The 19044-nt window shown below is 57.3% G+C and overlaps 10 protein-coding genes across 10 annotated transcripts; 6 read left to right on the plus strand and 4 right to left on the minus strand.

Annotated features, from left to right (window-relative positions):
• Positions 1–180: 180 nt before the first annotated feature.
• On the plus strand, positions 181–1454 carry B0H18DRAFT_951063 (GroES-like protein; the record flags this gene model as incomplete). The annotated part of the gene is made up of 4 exons (XM_048042005.1): positions 181–247; positions 429–608; positions 686–1020; positions 1089–1454. The coding sequence occupies 4 exons, from the start codon at positions 181–183 to the stop codon at positions 1452–1454; spliced, it is 948 nt and encodes a 315-aa protein (XP_047899175.1).
• A 1039-nt stretch (positions 1455–2493) lies between these two features.
• B0H18DRAFT_1092228 (chaperonin 10-like protein) lies at positions 2494–3931 on the plus strand (the record flags this gene model as incomplete). The annotated part of the gene is made up of 6 exons (XM_048032316.1): positions 2494–2533; positions 2587–2801; positions 2854–2957; positions 2980–2983; positions 3010–3345; positions 3397–3931. 6 exons carry the CDS (start codon positions 2494–2496, stop codon positions 3778–3780), a joined length of 1083 nt encoding a protein of 360 aa, XP_047899176.1. The 3' UTR covers positions 3781–3931.
• A 148-nt stretch (positions 3932–4079) lies between these two features.
• On the plus strand, positions 4080–5556 carry B0H18DRAFT_976201 (uncharacterized protein). Its single transcript, XM_048044140.1, has 2 exons — positions 4080–4649; positions 4670–5556. The coding sequence occupies exons 1-2, from the start codon at positions 4456–4458 to the stop codon at positions 5304–5306; spliced, it is 831 nt and encodes a 276-aa protein (XP_047899177.1). The 5' UTR covers positions 4080–4455; the 3' UTR covers positions 5307–5556.
• On the minus strand, positions 5557–7852 carry B0H18DRAFT_976206 (peptidase C1B bleomycin hydrolase; the record flags this gene model as incomplete). The annotated part of the gene is made up of 9 exons (XM_048044141.1): positions 5557–5784; positions 5844–5946; positions 6011–6210; positions 6268–6365; positions 6464–6566; positions 6624–6980; positions 7029–7190; positions 7249–7649; positions 7822–7852. 9 exons carry the CDS (start codon positions 7850–7852, stop codon positions 5770–5772), a joined length of 1470 nt encoding a protein of 489 aa, XP_047899178.1. The 3' UTR covers positions 5557–5769.
• A 313-nt stretch (positions 7853–8165) lies between these two features.
• B0H18DRAFT_976209 (rab-GTPase-TBC domain-containing protein) lies at positions 8166–11279 on the plus strand. The gene is made up of 16 exons (XM_048044142.1): positions 8166–8607; positions 8637–8709; positions 8738–8741; positions 8797–8935; positions 8990–9013; positions 9071–9167; positions 9226–9321; positions 9373–9471; positions 9501–9564; positions 9615–9644; positions 9760–9764; positions 9974–10145; positions 10232–10410; positions 10464–10518; positions 10573–10640; positions 10690–11279. The coding sequence occupies exons 1-16, from the start codon at positions 8400–8402 to the stop codon at positions 10778–10780; spliced, it is 1404 nt and encodes a 467-aa protein (XP_047899179.1). The 5' UTR covers positions 8166–8399; the 3' UTR covers positions 10781–11279.
• Positions 11280–11289: 10 nt separating this feature from the next.
• B0H18DRAFT_976212 (uncharacterized protein) lies at positions 11290–12053 on the minus strand (the record flags this gene model as incomplete). Its single annotated transcript, XM_048044143.1, has 3 exons — positions 11290–11429; positions 11476–11915; positions 11936–12053. Coding segments are annotated over 2 exons (549 nt in total), but the record flags the coding sequence as incomplete, so codon positions are not given.
• A 990-nt stretch (positions 12054–13043) lies between these two features.
• Positions 13044–14263, minus strand: B0H18DRAFT_976214 (uncharacterized protein). The gene is made up of 3 exons (XM_048044144.1): positions 13946–14263; positions 13221–13919; positions 13044–13171 (listed from the first exon to the last, which is right to left on the minus strand). Exons 1-2 carry the CDS (start codon positions 13989–13991, stop codon positions 13240–13242), a joined length of 726 nt encoding a protein of 241 aa, XP_047899181.1. The 5' UTR covers positions 13992–14263; the 3' UTR covers positions 13044–13171; positions 13221–13239.
• Positions 14264–15550: 1287 nt separating this feature from the next.
• On the plus strand, positions 15551–16484 carry B0H18DRAFT_1207128 (uncharacterized protein). Its single transcript, XM_048036205.1, has 3 exons — positions 15551–15908; positions 15968–16143; positions 16194–16484. The coding sequence occupies exons 1-2, from the start codon at positions 15614–15616 to the stop codon at positions 16084–16086; spliced, it is 414 nt and encodes a 137-aa protein (XP_047899182.1). The 5' UTR covers positions 15551–15613; the 3' UTR covers positions 16087–16143; positions 16194–16484.
• Positions 16224–18018, plus strand: B0H18DRAFT_951068 (ABC1 family-domain-containing protein; the record flags this gene model as incomplete). Its single annotated transcript, XM_048042006.1, has 10 exons — positions 16224–16412; positions 16464–16527; positions 16577–16732; positions 16782–16924; positions 17001–17013; positions 17067–17144; positions 17226–17278; positions 17410–17616; positions 17738–17808; positions 17868–18018. The coding sequence occupies 10 exons, from the start codon at positions 16224–16226 to the stop codon at positions 18016–18018; spliced, it is 1125 nt and encodes a 374-aa protein (XP_047899183.1).
• Positions 18019–18158: 140 nt separating this feature from the next.
• B0H18DRAFT_1114280 (uncharacterized protein) lies at positions 18159–18863 on the minus strand (the record flags this gene model as incomplete). The annotated part of the gene is made up of 4 exons (XM_048033096.1): positions 18159–18397; positions 18478–18559; positions 18614–18697; positions 18753–18863. The coding sequence occupies 4 exons, from the start codon at positions 18861–18863 to the stop codon at positions 18159–18161; spliced, it is 516 nt and encodes a 171-aa protein (XP_047899184.1).
• Positions 18864–19044: the final 181 nt, after the last annotated feature.

The raw sequence follows: 19044 nt of genomic DNA on the forward strand, positions 1-19044 counted from the left end.
AGGCGGTTTGCCATCCTGGCGTGACCGCCACCTCTCATGCACTTGGTGTCGCACTCTCGATCCCCTGCACTGCCGACGTCATTTTGATGGTTGCCCCCGAGCTGTCTGCAAGGGTCAAATGGGCTGCGCATATACCCCGACCTCGCTCAGCTCCTCGCACAACCCCACCACTAGAACGCCATGTCTTCGCAGTCCCAGTCCAACGCCAACGGCCGCGAGCTCGAATTCAAGGGCTACGCGATGTGCGGTGAGCCGAGTTCACTCTCGCCGAGTGCTTACAGGCTCATCGTTCACCGTTCCGCAGACCCCTCCAAGTGGACGGAGCTCAAGCTGCACCCATCCGCCCGAAGACCTTCCAGCCCGAGGACGTCGAGATCGCCATCACCCACTGCGGCGTCTGTGGCTCCGACGTCCACACCCTCACCCAGGGCTGGGGCGAGTCCAATCTGCCCTCGTCGCCGGACACGAGATCGTCGGGAACGTCACTCGCGTCGGAGACAAGGTCACCGAGTTCAAGGTCGGCCAACGCGTCGGCCTCGGCGCGCAGATCGGAAGCTGCATGCAGTGCAGGGCGTGCAAAGAGGACTATGAGAACTACTGCCCGGGCAGTATTGACACATACGTATGCACATAATGCTGGTCGCCTCCTGTATAGCTGCGCCTTTCTGACGATTTCTTATTTCAGAACGCCAATACAGCGACGGCGTGGTGACTCAAGGCGGGTTCTCCACCGCCATCCGTGCGCACGAACGATATGTCTTCCCGATTCCTGACGAGATCGAGTCCGCGCACGCCGCATCGATGTTCTGCGCGGGCTTAACCGTCTACTCTCCCCTGAAGACCTACGGTTGTGGCCCAGGAAAGAAGGTCGGGATAGTCGGCATCGGCGGTCTAGGGCACTACGCCGTGCTCTGGGCCAAGGCGATGGGCGCAGAGGTGTACGCGTTCGCACTCGAGCCGGAGAAGTTCGACGACATCAAGCAGATGGGCGCAGACCACGTCATTGACGTGAGGCAGAAGGTAATCATGTTCCTTATACACGAGTAACGACCGACATCTCATGCGCAGTATCCGTAGGACTTCGCCAGCCCCTCGCGCAGACGCTCGACCTGATCGTCTCTACTGCGGACATAGTCAACGGGTCGCTGCCGATCAACGACTATCTCTCCACCCTCTGGGTGCACGGCGTGTTCATCACCGTCGGTCTGCCCGACTCGAACAGCCCGCTGCCGTCCCTGCACCCGATGCAGGCGTTCGCGGGCAACGGGTGCATGCTCGGTGGAAGCCACGTCGGGAGCAAGAAGGAGTGCCTGGAGATGCTGGAGCTCGCGAGGACGAAGAACGTGCGGCCGTGGATCGAGACGCTGCCCATGAAAGAGGCGGGGAAGGCGCTCGAGAATGTGAAGACGAACAAGGCGAGGTACCGGTACATCCTCACCCAGGATATCAACTAGAAAGGGAGACTGTGTCAGTATAGCTTGGAATGGATGGTCGCGTTGATAACCGTGCGTGCTCGTTGCTGAGCCTGAGGCTGGGTGGTGAGGATGAAAGGGGTGCGAGACGTGCGTGCATGACTCTCCAGCACGATTGAAATAGGGAGCTCTCCGCTTCCTGATTCAATCGTCAAGGGAAGGCATGCAGACACGTCTCTGTGAGTCCACGGAGGATGAGGTTGAGTGATTCACAGCGGTCTGCAGCTGAGCTTATATACCCGAGAGGCCAGCATTCCGCCGGCCGCTTTGACATTCTGCAGAGGGGCTCCGGAGTGGCCGGCATTGTGTTTGAACAAAGCGCACGCGGTGTGTGGCCCGGCGGTGGCGCCTGTCCGAACACAATTACTGAAACGCTTTGACCGGCCAAAGCGGCTTAGTGGACGCGGGGACATGGCAACGGGTGTGACTCGGGTGCCTGCGACGCTACAACGCTGACACGCTACCCCCGGTGGGGTCGTGGCCCCAATATTTGGTGCACTTGTTTGTCGGACCACGGATCGCTCGTCGTCCTGAATCGGACCCTCACAGGGGGGCGGAGTGCTAATTGTTTGGACGAGAGTGTGGTTTACTCGCCGGTGTTGACGCGTTGACGTCGAACACTCAAGAATTCTCAAAAGCTGTTAGGTTGAAGCAAGACGGACCCTTTGCAGAATCCAGATGCATAAAGTGTGGTTGCTAAGAGGGTGTTCACCGCACAGCGACTGGCCCGAACGACACCATCACCATATTTGGGAAAGCTACTGCCTCTCTGGGCGATCGAGTGGCGGAGCGGCCGGGGCAAGCTCAACGACTGTCATGTTCTCCAACGTCACGGAAACAAATCAACGTGCGCAGGACGAACGTGGTGCCTATCGTTCGTGAAATGTGACGAGGTAAAGTGCGTACATAAGGGAGGGGGTTGGTTCGTTTCTCAACACCTCCGCCTGGATCCCTACCTCCACCTCCCGCGAACCCTACCTATATTACCTTCCCGTTAACCCCTCGCGCCATCCATCTCATCATGTCCGAGCACGTCGAGTTCAAGGGCTACGCCCTCACCGGTCAGTGCCGCCATTCCCCACAAGCGAAACCGACTGACCTGCGGCGCGCACAGACCCGAAGCACTGGAGCGACCTCAAGGTGACCTCCTTCCAGCCGAAGACGTTCGCCGCCGACGACGTCGAGATCGCCATCACGCACTGCGGCGTGTGCGGCTCGGACGTGCACACGCTCACGCAGGGCTGGGGCGAGTCCCACCTCCCGCTCGTCGTCGGGCACGAGATCGTCGGGAAGGCCGTCCGCGTCGGCGACAAGGTCGCGGGGATCAAGGTGATGCGATGCGGTTTGTGCTCGGAGACGTTGGGAGCTGACGCGTTTGAAGGTCGGCGACCGTGTCGGCGTCGGCGCCAAGATTGGCAGCTGCATGGAGTGCAGAGCTTGCAAAGAAGGATACGAAACTACTGCCCGAACGGGATCTCGACTTACGTGAGTGTCCCTACGCCGTAAGACGTGTATGTCATTCTGACCGAATTCGCAGAACTCGGAGTACCCGGACGGCGTCGTCTCGCAGGGCGGGTACGCGACGGCGATCAGGGCGCACCAGCAGTTCGTCTTCCCCATCCCGGACGAGATCGAGTCGCGCCACGCGGCGTCCATGCTGTGTGCGGGTTTGACGGTGTTCTCGCCTCTGAAGACGCACGGAGCAGGCCCGGGCAAGAGGGTCGGCGTCGTCGGCATCGGCGGGCTGGGCCACTACGCGCTGCTCTGGGCGAAGGCTATGGGCGCGGAAGTGTACGCGTTCACGCACGATGAGAGCAAGATCGCCGACATTGAGAAGATGGGTGCGGATGTCATCGTCAACACGGGCGAGAAGGTAGGCTGCATAGTGAGGATTCGGACAATGAAGTCTAGACTATTTTGTGAGGACTACCACAAGCCGTTCGCGCACAAACTGGACCTCATCATCTCGACCCGCGACTCATACGGCTCTGACGCGCAAGGGGTACTCGACGAGTACCTGTCGATGCTCTATGTGCACGGGAAGTTTATCACCGTTGGACTGCCAGACAGCGACAGTCCTCTCCCGCGGATACACGCAATGTCGCTCGCAAAGCTGGGGTGTCTGATGGGAGGCAGTTCGATTGGGAACAAGAAAGAGGCTCTCGAGATGCTGGAGCTGGCGAGGAGCAAGGGGATCAAACCGTGGATCGAGGAGATGCCGATGAAGGACTGCAAGAAGGCGGTGGAGGGGGTGAAGGCGAACCGAGTGCGGTACCGGTATGTGTTGACGCAGGACATCGACAACTGAGGCGGGTGGAGTACGCGTCGCACGGTCGCCAGGTCGGCTTACGTCGTTACATGTATAGCCAGTGAGTTTCGTATGCATGTGGATTTGTTCTACTGGGCACGACGTCGTGCGTCACGGTGTGCTCGGACACTCAGATGGCGGTGGCAACTTGAAACAGCGCGGCGACCACAGATTGGCTCGCCGATCGATCGTGATGTCATCTGGAATGCCGCGTTGGTGGCGCGGCGCCGCTCCGCAACGCCACCAGCAACCATGGCCGCCACGTGAGCCTCGAGGGTACGCACCGTCATCGGGTCCGGTCCGGTGCTGAGTACATACGTCTACCAGCGGAGATATAGCTGCTGCAGATAGTACGCCAGAGCAGCGCGTGGTGGTCCTAACACGTCATCGGCGCGCCAACTTCGCAGCCCAGCGCGTTGACCCACGCGATGACGTCTCCAGTTGCCTGTTGGGTGCAGCGTCCGCGCGGCACCCGACGCACAGGCACAGCTGCACAGCGTCTCCCGACCTCCAAGACTCGCGCAGCCTGATTAACCGTCCCGGTGCGTATCTGCAACCTTTCACACACGTTCATACCCCCGCACATCACTACTCCTAACACACGCAACGCACCATGACATTTCTATCCGGTCGCCGCACAGGCGCACCCCTCGACGCCGCGCTCAACGCAAACCCATGGCCCAGAACGCGCTCGCGGGAGCCAGCGCGGGATACTCGGGAGCAGGCATGGCCGGCGGCAGCATGAACCCTATGGACTACGCCGCGGGCGGCGCAAATCCCGCTAACTATGCAGGCGGCGCGAATATGGCGAACCCGTACGCCGCAGGAGGCAACTACGGAGGTGGAGGGTATGGAGGTGGAGGTGGAGGGTACGGGGGTATGGTGGGAGACGGCGAAGAGCGTACTCGACGAGCTATGCAAGCGCGCCTGGAGCCATTGGTCCAGGATGGGGATGGGGATGGGCGCGGGAATGCAGGGTGCGGAATGCAGGGTGCTGGATGCAGGGCGTTGGGATGCAAGGCGCAGGGATGCAGGGCGTAGGGATGCAGGGCGCGGGAATGCAGGGTCCTGGAATGCAGGGTACTGGGATGCAGGGCGCTGGAATGGGCGGAGGAATGCCTACTCCCATCGTTATCCAACCTCCGCCTGCAACAGGCTTCGGCGGTGCCTACCAGGGCGCAGGAGGGGCAGCCTACCCCGGCGCCATGGGAGGCGCGTACGGAGGCGCGTACGGTGGGACGCCCGCTGTCGGTGCGGGTGCGCTTCCAGGAGCTGGGATGGCGGGCTATCCCATGGATGCGATGGGCTACGGCGCTGGCGGAGGCGGCGCGTACGGCGGAGGCGCATATGGCGGAGGCGGAGGTGCGGGCGGCGCGTACGGCGCGTACCCGGGGTACGCAGGGCAGTACGGCGGCGGCGTCAACCAGACGAGCATCCCGCCCGGGAGCACGGTGCTCATTCGCGAGCGGGCGTCGCCGAGGAGGAGACCGAGACATCGGCGGGCGAGGAGCTACGACTCGTATTGAGGAGCCCGAGAAGGATGGGAAGGCGCGATCGCCGGTTGCTTGCTGGACTGAGCAAGGAGGAGAGGTACTTCTGCTGAAGAGACTTTGGATTTGAGGACCATCTAATGTATGCGTATTTGGAAGACCTATACCCTACGTCAGCACACCTATAACCATGAACTCAGCTATACCATACCATGCATACCACTACACACTGCACGGCTCGTGAAATTCTTGTGAACAAGTCGCGACGGTGGCACCCGTTCTGCCATCAGGAAGTCTCATACTCATCTTGTGACTACCAGTTCCAGCTGTCAACTGCCTGTCTCAGTTCTTCGTGTGATGTCCAACCTCAGGACAGGACAACAACTGCCTTCAGTGTACAAAGTTTCCCAGCCCAATACCATATACAACATATACAGCACTACACACAACGTATAACGGATAGCCGCTGACGATGCAAAAACGCATTCCCAACGCCGGTCTATGCCAGTGCGCCCTGTAGGCAGCGACCCATAGTCAGCAGCCAAGTCAACCATGTGGACACACATAACATACCATCGGGTCCCAGAGAGGCAGAAGCGTCCTCTCGCCGCTCTCATACACCTTCACGAGCTCCTTCGGCGCGAGCGCCTTCGGGACCACGACCTGGTACACGAACCTACCGAGCCCCTCACGTCAGCTCCCGCCCCGCCGCGCAAATGGAACGAAAGGGCAAGACGTACTGCTCGAACCACTCGTCGGTCATGAGGTAGTACCCCTTGTCGCCGCTGGCGTCGCCCCACGAGTTCTCGATCTTGTACCGGAGCGGCTTGCCCGCGGCGTCGAGGTGCACGCCGGAGATGACCATCGCGTGCGTCATCGCGGACTCGCCCGTGCGCAGCCGGTCCGCCTTGCTCATCCCGAGCTTGATGTCGAACGCGTTCTACGGCGCCCGCACGTGAGAGGGGCAGATGAAATGGAGGGCAAGAGCTAAGCGCACCTCGTACTCGAAGAGGTTGAGGTCCATGATGCCGTCCTGGCGCTCGAGGAACTTGCCCACGTCGCAGCCGAAGAAGACGGGCTGCCCGGCCTTGACATCTTGACGACGGCGTTCTTGAGGTCGTTGATCTCGGTGTTCACGTCTGACGTGAAGGGTCAGCTTGCGGCCGGGAGGGATGGTGAACGCTGCTACGCACAGAGCACCTCACGCCCGCCCCAGACGTTGCCCAGCTTGTCGACGGAGTAGAGCTTGCCGAATTCGTTACGCGGGTCGTTGATCAGCGAGAACGAGTCCGACGGCTATGTGCACGCGACCAGTCAGATCTCGCTCGTCTCCCTCTAGTGGGTCACACGTACCGCATACTTGTCGTACGCGAACGTCTTATAGAACTCGCTCGGCGTGCCCTCCCAGTGCCCCGCCTTGCCGTCCTTGTCGTAGTAGTCCCACACGAACTTGTCGTTCGCGCGCGGCGGGACGCCCAGCGTCGCGGTCATGATCGTGTACACCTCCTTCATGAGCTCCTCCTTCTTTGCGCGGAGTGTGGTCATGATCGCGGCGTCGGAGAGCGAGGAGTCCGCGCGCAGCGACGCGTGGAGTGTGCGCAGGATGAGGGAGTGCTCGCGGAGCTTCGTCTTCAGCAGGGTGTTGAGCGGGCTTGAGGCGGAGGAGTGCTGGGACTCGGGGAAGACGGCTTGTGGTACGACACCGTAGTTCTGGGCAAACGATGAGTGGCAGGATGGCGCGGGAGCCGAAGAAAGTACCTCGAGAACGTTGACGACCATGTCCCACTGACCACCGTCGCTGATGAGATCCTGCGATGTGTGGAAGACGATTCGATCGTCGACTGGAAGGTCCGCATGCTGGATCGACAGCTCCAGGAAGTAGTTGCACTTGTTCAGCTTGTCATAGAAGAACAGGTAGGACTGCAGGACCCATGCGTCAATGTCGCACGACACGAAACACTAGGCCAAGTCCACTTGCCTGCGACAGCTGGAAGTCGTCCAGGTTCAGCTTCTTCATGACGTTGTAGCGCAGGACATTCGTGGTCGCGAACAGCCAGCACCGGCCCGACGACTTCTGGTTAGTGACGGGGCCGGTCTTGAAGTCGAGCTGGGTGTTGAAGATGTGGGCATCAGCGACCTTCGCCGACCGGCTGAGCAGAGCACTCTGGATCTCCGAGTTGTGCAGGACGGTGCGGGTCAGCTGGAGCTTGGGCTGGGAAGCGACCTGTTGTTCCCAGGAGTCGAGGTTCGCAAGCGACAGGGAGCCGTCCTGGGAGGTCGCGGCACGGAGATGGAGGGAGGAGAGCGAGGCGGCGACGTGGTCCACCGTCGCACGCTTCTCGTCGTGCGCTTCGGCGGCGGCGGGGGGGGGGCGGCGGGCTTGGACGGCTGGGCACCCATGCTGGCGATATCGAGGGACAGGAGGGAGCGACATGGTCCCGAGCGACCGCTTATATATCGCACTCAGCCCGAAATGGCGTTGAGATAGCGGCACTGCGGCAATATGAAAGCGGTCAGTCTCGCAGTCACGATCCGGAGAGTCGCTACTCACGGAGGCTGCCAGATAGAGCCGGTTCTCCCATTGGCTTGGACGCCGACAAGTACATGCGCTCGATATGTACCCCTGGCGGCATGCTGGGCTTTGTCAGGCTGCGTATATTGGGCTGAATTCGGTGCCTCAGTATGCTCTGAGTGGCAGCTTGGTGGCAGCGCTGAACGTATTTAGTGACTCGAGCCAAACTCGACCCATTACACTGATGCGGTACGCAGCGGCGCGCGATCAAATGCCTGGCACCATCTTGGAAGGCGATGGCGTTGGGCGACACTTGCTTCCGTTGCATCTGCGCAGACGCCGCGTACAAAGATAATGCATTGTCCGTACGGGGAGATGTGTGTAGCAGCGAGTTTGCGGTGCAGATGAAGTCGTGAAGCTGTGTAATCCTCGACGCCGGCGCGGCGAGATCTTTGTCGGAGCGCTGATGTCGAGTAGTACTTCTTCTGAATCAATGTAACCCCCATCGCACGCACCCTCGACCATATTCTTCTGCAAGACTTCAGCCCGACGAGAAACAACCATTCACGACCTCTGCGGCACATCTGATCCTGTCGTCGTTGTCGAGCGGTCTCGCAATGTCCGAGGGACCCCACGCCGGGCAGGAAGACCCGGAGGAAGAGGTCAAGACACCCACACCGTCGACGGCCGTCACGGCACATTCTCCGACTTTAGATGAGCTACTTTCGCCGATAGAGCCCACAGGCCGCTTCCCCACCCGCGAGTCTGTCGCAGGCTCCGACGTGACGGATGACGAGAACCGCTTCTCCACCGTCGCCCTCAGCAGTGCCCGCCAGAGCTTCGAGTCGGCACAGATATCATCCATTCCAACGAGGAGAACGAGGACAAGGAGGAGAAGGAACACGACAACCGACGGGATACCATCGCGTTCAATGGACTACCCGATAGCAAGCAGCCAAGTCGCCATCCGCGACCACCGTGCTCTCGGCACACAATGTACCCTATATGTCACAGGTGGACCAGGAAAGGGAGGAGGACGGAGACGACGAGACCCCCTCGAAGAGAAGCAGTCTTCAGAAGGTGCAGGAGGAATTCGCGCGCAAGCAGCAGGATCTGCAGGACCGCTACGATGAAGAGAACTCGGTGGACTGGGGTGAGCTTGCTGCATGCTTGAGGTTGTTGCCTGTCTGAGCATACCTTTTGGCAGACTTCTGGGGCAACGTTGTGTCGGGTGAGTGGTTCGTTGTCTGGTAGAGCGTTCATCAACTGACCGGGGACAAGCTGCTAGACTATCAAAAATTCGCTTCTGAACATCCAGAAGAGCTTGCTTCAGCCATAGGGCGTGGTATTCCGAAGACCATCCGGGGAATGATATGGCAGCTAATGTAGTGCGCCTTCGTCGGCGGTCTGTTACCTCTGTGCTCACCGCTCATACGCACATAGGACTGCATCCAAAGACACTGACCTCGAGAATACGTATGTGCGCCTTCTAAAAGAGACGAGTCCGCATGAAAAGGCCATTACTCGAGATCTTGGAAGGTGCTGTGGTTTAGGACCGTTTTGCTATGTCAGTCTGACCCGATGGCGCAGGACATTTCCGCATCACGCATTCTTCACCGACGGTCGCGGCATCGGCCAGGAGAACTTTTCAATGTCTGAAGGCATATTCACTGTGCGTTCGATCCTCCAGTCTGTAAGACGCCGCTCATGTTTCGAAGGTATGATACACAAGTCGGCTACTGCCAAGGACTGCCTTTCGTTGCAGCAGTACTCCTTCTCCACGTGAGCGCACCCAGTACCCCAGTGACTGACCTGCACTCACCTACGCGCAGATGCCGGATGAGGAGGCATTCTGCCTGCTCGTCAGACTATGTATTCATATGATATGAGGGCATTTCTTACCTGAGATGCCAAGCTACAACTCCGTCGTGAGTCTGTCTCCCCGGAATCCTATTTTCGCTGATGATTTTCCTTCAGTTCAGGTACTCATCACTCTTTCGGTTGACACCACACGTCTGATCAGTCTGATACTAGTTTGAGAAACTTATCGAAGAGATGGCTCCGGTGCTCATTTCCATTTCCTGAGGCAAACATCAAGTCGAGCATGTACGCATCACAATGGTTTCTGACGATGTTCAGCTATCGGTGAGAAACGTGTCCCATCACCGAATCAATACTGAATTCCGCTCAGCTTCCCCATGAACGTCGTCTTCCGAATATTCGACAACGTGTTCGCAAGCGGCATCGAGGCGCTCTTCTCGTTCAGTTTCGTCCTACTCCTGAAGAACGAAGAGGCACTCCTTAACCACACCTTCGACAAGCTCGTATCGTTCCTGAACACGAAGGTCTTCGACGTGTATAGGGTACGTCGCCCCATCTGATCCAATCGCCGCCGCGATCCATGGCCTCCCCAGGTAGATCCTCCAACGCCGGATGACGAGTCGGAGAGGAGAAGAGGAACGGGAAATATGACGTCGACCGCTATGTGGAAGATGCGTTCGCGCTGAAGATCAGCTCGTTCATGCTGGACTCCTATGCGCAGGAGTACGAGGAGCTCATCCGGACGCGAAATCAACACGCTATCGAGATGGATGCGCTTCGCGCAAGCAATAGGAACTTGTCCGCCAAGTGTGAGTGCTCGTATTATGTGTAGCCTCATGAGGTTGTCATGTCCTCCATAGCAAGCAACTTGAGTCCAGTATGGGGCAGATAAACACCGAGCACTGTGAATTACTGGTGAGTACGACTTCCCTTAGGCTTGACATGGTCATCTCATTCATCATTCGCCAGAACGAGCTCGTGAAAGCGCGGTTGAAGCACGAAGAGCTCGAGTCCGAGCTTGTCCGGTATAAACTGCTGTAAGCCAACGACGCTTCGGACATTATTTGGGGTCTCATCGGATGCCAGATACGCCGAGGCCATGCACCAAAGCGAAGATGCCATGTCGTCCCATCGAATATCACTCGCCATGAAGAGAAGCAGCTCAAACGGCGGTTGACCCCTTCCCCTCCCCTTCCCGATCGTCAGGTAATGTTCGCAATGTTTTGTACTCGCAATCATCGTTCCCGTATTTTGCTGTAACACTGGACGTCTGTATTCTCCGCATATGTTAACTAAGGTATATCACATCTGCAGATCATGTTCCCTCGCCGGTGTAAGTCGTCTTGTGTGAGGCGGTTGAACGTTGTCTGTAGGTCTACGGGCGTAGCATGCACTGATCAAGAAGTTAGAATGGTCGTGACAGTAAACAGATGTTCTTCAAACTCTGAAACCTACTACCGATTTCTTTTTGACTGGTGACTGAGTTGGAATAGCTGGTGTCATGATCGCTCGAAGGACGCATACGAGTGAGTGTTGATGACTTCGATACTGAACAGAGTGGCATCCATACCATTCTCCGCATTCAACATGTGGAGGAGCTTGACGCATGTACAGGCAGGGATTTCCACAGCTTCCGGGAGTGGAGCTGACCGACATATGGATGACCGAGCGGGTCCATAACAGCGAGGATAGGACCAATACAGCGTTTCTCTGTCGACTCCTTTACTACTACATACACCACGGGTAGAGGTATGTCCACTCCATGCATTGCACAAGACGGATACCGATAATAAATTAGGTATCGGCCTGCTCGCGAACACTGCTCACTTGTGATTGGTTAGCAGCAAGACGACGTCAAAATGAACATCATACTTCACCGGTCTAGATGAATCCTGCCTGTACAGAAGGCTGCCATTCATCCAATATTACCCGGATGTCTTCATCGTGCACTTCGATGTTGTTGGGATGCGAGTGCGCGACTAACGCCGGGACGCCTCGCAGGGCCATTAGTGCGGGGCCTGCCGAGGCCTTTACGGCGGGATCACGAAAGAGCATCCCAGTAACACAGGTGAAGACGTCGCTTTCACATTCAGCGTATCTCCTCAATGCCTCCGGCCGGACGTGACCCGCAAGCCAGTGCTGCAAGTACTTCAGGGTGGTAGACAGGAGGACATTCTCCGTGAGCCACATCCGGGAGAAGCAGGTGTATCCACCGAGCGTACGACTGTGTACAATCTCGAACAAGGACGCGATGTCATCCAGAGACGGCCCGTTCTCCACAGGTTGGTCTAAGTGTGCTATGCGGCCGAGCCCTTTGGAGTACCCGCGCAACCCGTCGTAGTCATTGAAAGGGCCACGAGCTGGCGTCCGTTGGGGAAGGGCTGGTCATCAAAGTCGATGCGCAAGTATGTCCAGTTTTGCCACTCCGGATGATCCATGCGTACGTCACGCTGACCATGAGGAATTGGTGCGTAATCTGCCCAGATGCGTTTGCGAAGAGCTGAGTGGTCGGTCAAGGACGTGGAAGCTTTCCATGGCGACAACGGGGCACGCCTGATCGAGTCGGAGGAGTTGTGAACGGCGCGCGCAAAGTCGATGAGCAGACATGGTCATCCACACCAATTTGAAGCGCTCTGGCAAGGATGGATGGCATGCTGCCGAGCTCGTCGAAGGGTTGAACGTAGAAGTGGCGGCTGAGTATAGCGGAACCGTGGGTCTTTTTAGCTGGTCCCTTATGCTGTGCATTGAATGGCCGTGCGCACAACATGCTGCATCGAACTCTATGGGCCTACGTGAACTGATAGGTAACAGCGTCTGTCCACCAGCCACGCTCGAATCCTCGCAGATCATGCGATAAGGCAGTCCACCGCACACTAGGCCTCCTGTACCATGGCGCAGAAATAGGTCACATTTGGGGTTCGCATGTGGGGTTCTGATCCATTTGAATGTGTGCGCTTCTGAGTGGGTACCCACTGCTTCTGTAGCAGGTGCACTATTGTCGGCCGTACTTCGAGAACACCTCTGACTGAGAAGATGAACACGAGTTCGAGCACGTTCAGTGGAGGCTTACTTCGCGGAGGCTCCCCGTTCTTCTTCCCGCATCTGCACTTGCACACGTCGTTTCCCGCTTCTCGAGAAGTAGTGAGTCTCCGCTGTGACCGTATATGTACGCGCATCAACGGTCTGCGACTCGGGGCGTCCATATGAGTCACAGGCATAGCACATATGAACCGGTCAACTTGGGTAATATCAACCAATACACACAACTGTCGACAGTACGAAGAGCGAAACGGGGTGATCACCGATCGCGCCGGACCAGTGTATGTAGGTGCTGGTACTATGAGTCTCATTAGGTCTCATTGAAGGCGGGCATGTCTGTCCGTGCACGCCTCAGATACAACAAAACTGAGCAGCCAGTGGGCAAGCATGAACCGATACGTGGGGATCCGGGGTCTCTCGACTATCGCCAAGTACATCTCGGCCCAGAGGTGTCTTCACAACTCACATGCGGGCGACATGACAGAGACAGTCACGGTCGCTCCTAAGAATGATCGGTACTGTGCAGGTACTATGTATTGTTGTCAGTAGGAAGACGAGGTAAATCACTAGAATCGTACTTCACCCCGAGTGAGGATACTAGATGAATCCTGCCTTTACACAAGGGTTCCACTGCAGGAGGATTATCTGCACGTCTTCGTCGTGCGAAATGATGCGATTGCGATTCGACTGCGTGAAGAAGACAGCGGCACTTCGCAGAGCCCATATCCCGGCGCCCATGAGTGTCTGGCTGACAGGCTCGGGATAGAGCATCGCGGCGATGCAGCCAGCGGCATCGCTGTTGTATTGGGCATATCTCTTCAATGCCTCTGGCCAACTGCGACCCGCAACCCAGTGCTGCGGGTACTTCCGGGCGGTCGGCAGGAGGATATTCTCCGCGAGCCAAAGGGAGTTGCGACCGAAGGTGTTGTATCCTCCGAGAGTGCGTCGATGTACGACCTCTAGCAAAGACGCGATATCGTCCAAGGAAGGCCCATTCTCAACGGGCTGGTCTGAGCCTTCAAGGCGGCCAAGCCCGCGAGAGTCCTCACGTAGGGCCTCGTGATCGTCAGACAGCTCTGCGAGCTGGCGTCCGTGCGGAAAGGGCTGGTCACTGAAGTCGATGCGCACATATGTCCACAACGGCTGTCCAGGCTGGTTCGTGCGTAGATGCACGGTGATCATGATGAACTGATTCCCAGACGGTGTTAGGAGGCTGCGCTGAAAGCTCTCCATGGCGAAGACGGGGCTCGCACGGATCGAGTCGGAGGAGTCGTGCACTGCGCGTGCAAAGTCGGGACGAGACATTCATGAGGATTGATTTGGAGTTTCTCGGCGAGGGTGGAAAACATGCTGCCAAGCTCAGGCTCGTTGCTGGGCGGACGATGCAGGGACAGTGGTCGTTTATATACTGAGAGGTTTCGCTAGCCTTTCAAGGTCGTTCGTGTCCACGTGAAAGGACGAAGCCAGGACCCTCTCTCAGGGTCATTGGTATGTGAAACGTGCCGCAGTTGAGTGGCCAGGAAGGAGTCGGGAAGTGTGACGAACTCACAGTCCAAACCTAAGAAGCCGTCGACAACATCGTGGCCGTGTGATCAACTGCTCAGCAGTGCTCAGCCGAGTTCGCAAGACATCCAGCGCTGTGGCCATTGACATGGGCTCTCATGAGTCAACGACAGTGCTCACTGTTCTGCCCAATATTTGCTGAATCATGTCTATGCGTAAGTTGGTCGCTCAAAACGCCTGTGTATGTGCGTACCCGGTTCGCCTTCCAATTCTGCGGCTCCCTCGATAAGGTGATTTCCGCACAGCTGCGGCGCGGATAATACATCCTATCCTGGAAAGCAGGCTCGAGACGCGTCCTGAGTGAGTTAAGGTTCTATAGGAAGCACTCCTATCGCCTTCGACGCAGTCGTATACATCTGCCGCTTTTCATTCTCACCTACTTATCGAGAACACTTTCCGAGACTACGGTCAAACTCATGCAGATCGAAGACGAGGCACGCCTTACAAACGCGCCCGCCGTTCAGATCACAACCCTCTTGCATCTGCTGCACCCTCGTTGTTCGTCATCTGCCAGGTTCACCCGGGCCGCCTCTAGGTCAGGACCAAGTCAGGACTGCCGAACCTGGGCGGCAAACTCGAACATGAGCTGCAAGGACGGTCGGGTGTACATACTACAAAGTACGTTTTGCGGGCGAGCGGGCGGTAATCCAGGCGGACTGGGAATGCCGAGACGAGATGTGAGGTTGTGTCGGGCAAAGGATAGACGTCTACAAGCTTCGTTAGCACAACGTCAAAATCCGAGGGAAATAAGTACTACACCTCCTGGGCCGCGTGTGCCGCCGCCTGCATCCCTGATTGGAACAACTGCTGCTCTGGTGGCCTTCGAAGCATCATATTCAGGAGGCGCTTGGAGTTGCATGGCCAAGAGGGTCATTAGCTTGAAAATCAGCGGGTTGTGCCAGCGGCGGACGAAGTTACGACTTGACTAGGTTCACCAGGTGGAGAGTTCGAAGAAACGAGGCGTGTTGCGGTCGGAGCATACCGTAGTTGGCAGTTGCAAATCGGTGAATGGGGGTGCGCTGCACAAGTGGCCTTTCCTGCGTGATACCTGCGCTCGTACTCATGCAGAGGCACTGTATGTAAGTTGGCTGACAACATGAATGATGACATCCGTTCGTCGGACGATGTCTGTCGAGCACTGAGAACGGGATGAGCATATGCATATTGGCCGGTGAACAGAGTCTGCTTACTGCCTACTGCGATCTGCCTCCTCTGGAATGCAGGTGTCGATTGTCAAGGAACGAGTCGATGTACGGAAGGTCGAGGTACTCTAAATTGGCGCTGGCGGGGACCGGCGCCTGTTCGCAGAGATACGTCACGGCCAGTCTTGAGACCGCCGCGAGTCGACCGACCAAGCGATCTCCAGCAGCCAGCGGGCCCTGTATGCACCCGTCAATCCCTCATTTCCATGCTCATGTGGACCCCCGCGCATAGATGGCTTGCCCATAACGCATGTCGAGCTCTCCGGAACGAGACAGCCTACGTTGTCCCTCGAAGACCGCACGCGACACACGGACATCGGCTGCAGTCCACTTCTGCAACACCTTCTCACCAACAAACGTCGCGTCGACGGAGGCTCAACGGCTGGATCATCTACCCAACAACACTCGCAACACTTCTTGGTGTTGGCTTCATAGCATATCACTATAACCAGCCATTCCGACACACATCTCTTGCGGTGGTGCGATGTTCGAGGGTGGCAGGTGAGTTACAGTCTTGTGTCCGAGCAGGCCCAACAGTTTAGTAACCAAAAATCTGGCAGAGGCTGCAATATTGGGCGCCATAGACTACAAGATAACGTTCGCCAAAAGTTACGAGTCTGATGACGCACAGCGCGAAGCCACCTCCCAATGCACAAACGCAGTGCGGAGCGTGTCTTGAAGGCCCTTCTTGCGAACGGAGGCATCTTATCAAACTGGGCCAGCACATAGCATCCCTGTGAGCTTCCGCCTCCTCGCAAGGTCCGTGTGGATTCTGACAACGCATAGCGTAGTGCTCCCGTGGAATGGACAGGTACTATGCGTCCACTGCAGGACAAGTGTGAACCGACACCCTACGAGGACATCGAGAAGCTCTTCCTGACGGATATGCACCGACCCCTCCACCAATACTTTGACGACTTCGATCCGGAGCCAATAGGTGTAGCGAGCCTGGCCCAGGTGCACATCGCGCGGTGGAAAGATACGGGAGAGGCGGTTGCTGTCAAGGTATGTGCCGCACACGTTCAGAAGGGCTACATCGCTTACGTGATGTGCTAGCTGCAACATCCGCACCTTCAGGAGTTTGCTGAGATTGACATGGAGATGGTCGAAGTCTCTCTCGGTAGGCCTAGTTCCATGCGCCCCGTCGCAGTTTCGCTGAGTTTACATAGGATGGATTCACCACTTGTTCCCCGAGTTTGAGTTCACTTGGCTCGGCGAGGAGATGCGAGAAAACCTCCCCAAGGAGATGGACTTCGCACACGAAGCGCGAAATGCCATCCGTACCATCAACGAGTTCAGCGACATTCGGACGTCACTGTACATCCGTGAGCATACTAAGTCCACCGTTTCCACATGTACTCATCGGCTGTACAGCGAAGATTTTCACCGCGGACAAGCGCGTTCTCGTCATGGAATTCATCGAGGGAGGCCGGGTAGACGACCTCAAATACCTTGCAGACCATAACATCGACAGGAACAAGGTTGCCCTGGAGTTGGCGAGGATATTCGGGCAAATGGTACATCTAACGGATGGTTCCATGCGGTAAGCGGGTCCTCCTCGGTGTCTGTAAGCGTATCTAACGCACCTCTTAGGACCCTCATCCAGGTATACTCGCCCACTTAGCTTTAGTCTAGAGCACGAAACCTGATCGCTCTTAGGAAACCTGCTCATCCGCCCAGCGCACATTCTTTCCAAGTCGCCATACAATTTCGAGATCGTCCTCCTGGACCACGGATGTATTTCGACCTGGACACGGAGCTTCGCATCAATATAGCAAGTTCTGGCTTTCCCTCATCGCGCCTGCGTCGGCACAACAGCGGCGGACCGCCGGAAGTACGCGAAGCTGGTTGGCAACATCGATGACGATCTTGTGCGTCCTTACCTCCCGTGTTTTCCGATGCTAACTCACGGCACAGTACCCCGTGTTCGAGGCGCCCTGACCGGCCGAGCCGCTCTCGACGATGCGTGGGCTGACGTCGAGGACCCTCTGGCAACACGAAGGTCCGGCGTGCGACAAGCATGATTGACCTCACCGCCCAAACTGAGGAAGAGATGGAGGCGATCCGAAATGCGGTGGTGGAAAAGGAGGGCCTCTTGCTCTCCGTCTTCGACGTCCTGAGGAGGGTCCCGCGGAGGGTCCTGATGGTGCTGAAGCTCAACGACCTGACGCGTAGCCTGGATCGGGCTCTCGCGACGACACATTCCAATGTGCGTTCTTTGCATCTGATTAGAGTAAACAACGCATACTGAATCGTCGCGGCGTAGGTTCGCGTCTTCCTGTCACTGCAAGTATTGTACTCGGGCTGTCTGGGACGACACCCGGCGACAGCTCATCTCCCAGATGCGTGAGAGAGGCCTGATGTCGCTCGGATTGCTCCACGACTACTTCCAAGGGTGGTGGTACGTCCTGAGCTGAACCTGACCACCATCGTGCTTATCTGACGGACGACTTTGTGTAGGGGCTACCAACGCATGTACAGCACCTTGGTGATCGCGGAGACATACATGGACCTGCAGGCATACCTGGTCAAGACGAAGGCGTGGCTCTGGGGACTTTACGCGGTTGGCGGGTTGCAAGGAGCTCACAGGGCGGCTTCTGGGTTGGCATAGGTGATGATACATAGAAGCGCGTAGGCGCAGAACTGACCGGACACTCTTGGTTACATTACATTACGTAGCTTAGTTGGACACCAATACATTGAAAGCGATCGAAGCGTGTTTCCTAGACGCGCGAGCGGTGATAGTCTTGCTCACTTTCGGACTTTCTTGAAGAGCGCGTCGATAGCGGACGCGTTCTGCTTCAGTTTCTCCCACTGGATGTCGTTAGCGGGCGCACTGAGAGAGGAGAGGGAGGACGATGCGCACCTCGTCTTGATTGAGCGCATACCTTTCTTTCCGGGAGCCTCGTCGCCCTCTTGTCCGTAGTACTCCCTGATATCCAAGAGCGGTTTACCTGATGGAGACGCAGATGTGACAATGCCGGTCACAACTGAGGAGACCACAAAAGCGCGACCCATACCTTTGAACGCGCGTACCGTAGCGCGTCGTTTCCTGCCCAGATCCACGTACTTGTCCCCTCGTTGTTCGCCTTCACGGTGACTTCGGATTCTTCCGCGCTTTCCTCTGGAGTAGCCTCTTTGAACGACGGTTTCTGAGAGTCGTAGCATTCAGCTATAGGTATGTTCTCCGAATACTGGCGACGCACCTTGGCAGTTTGGTTGGGACTTCTTCTACTCGGCCGCACTTCCTCGTCATCTGAAGCTGCCTTGGACTTTCGCTTTTGAGCGGGCTGCACGAGGTCAATAACGAGACGCGCTTGCCACTTGTGGACTCCTGCAACGCACCTTGCTTGTTTTCTTCAACTGCTTGAGAGGTCGTTCCGAAGCATCTGATCCGTCGGAGAACGCTGCTTCTGGATCTTCGTCGCTCGTGTCTGCGGCCTTGCGCTTGCCCATGTTGGGTGGTTGAGAGTTCGAGAGTAGCGCGACGCGTCGAGGCGGGCGAGACGCGTGGCGTCACCAGTCGCGTTACCGTGGGACAGTTTCCCGGAAGGGGGCAAGCCCTGTGCCCCTCCGCGTAAGCACAAGACAAGTCCTGCAGCATCTCCGCCACTGGACTATTACGTTCGGTGCGCTC

Source organism: Fomitopsis serialis (assembly GCF_022376445.1).
Source record: "Fomitopsis serialis strain Sig1Antser10 chromosome Unknown B0H18scaffold_4, whole genome shotgun sequence".
Lineage (NCBI taxonomy): Eukaryota > Fungi > Basidiomycota > Agaricomycetes > Polyporales > Fomitopsidaceae > Fomitopsis > Fomitopsis serialis.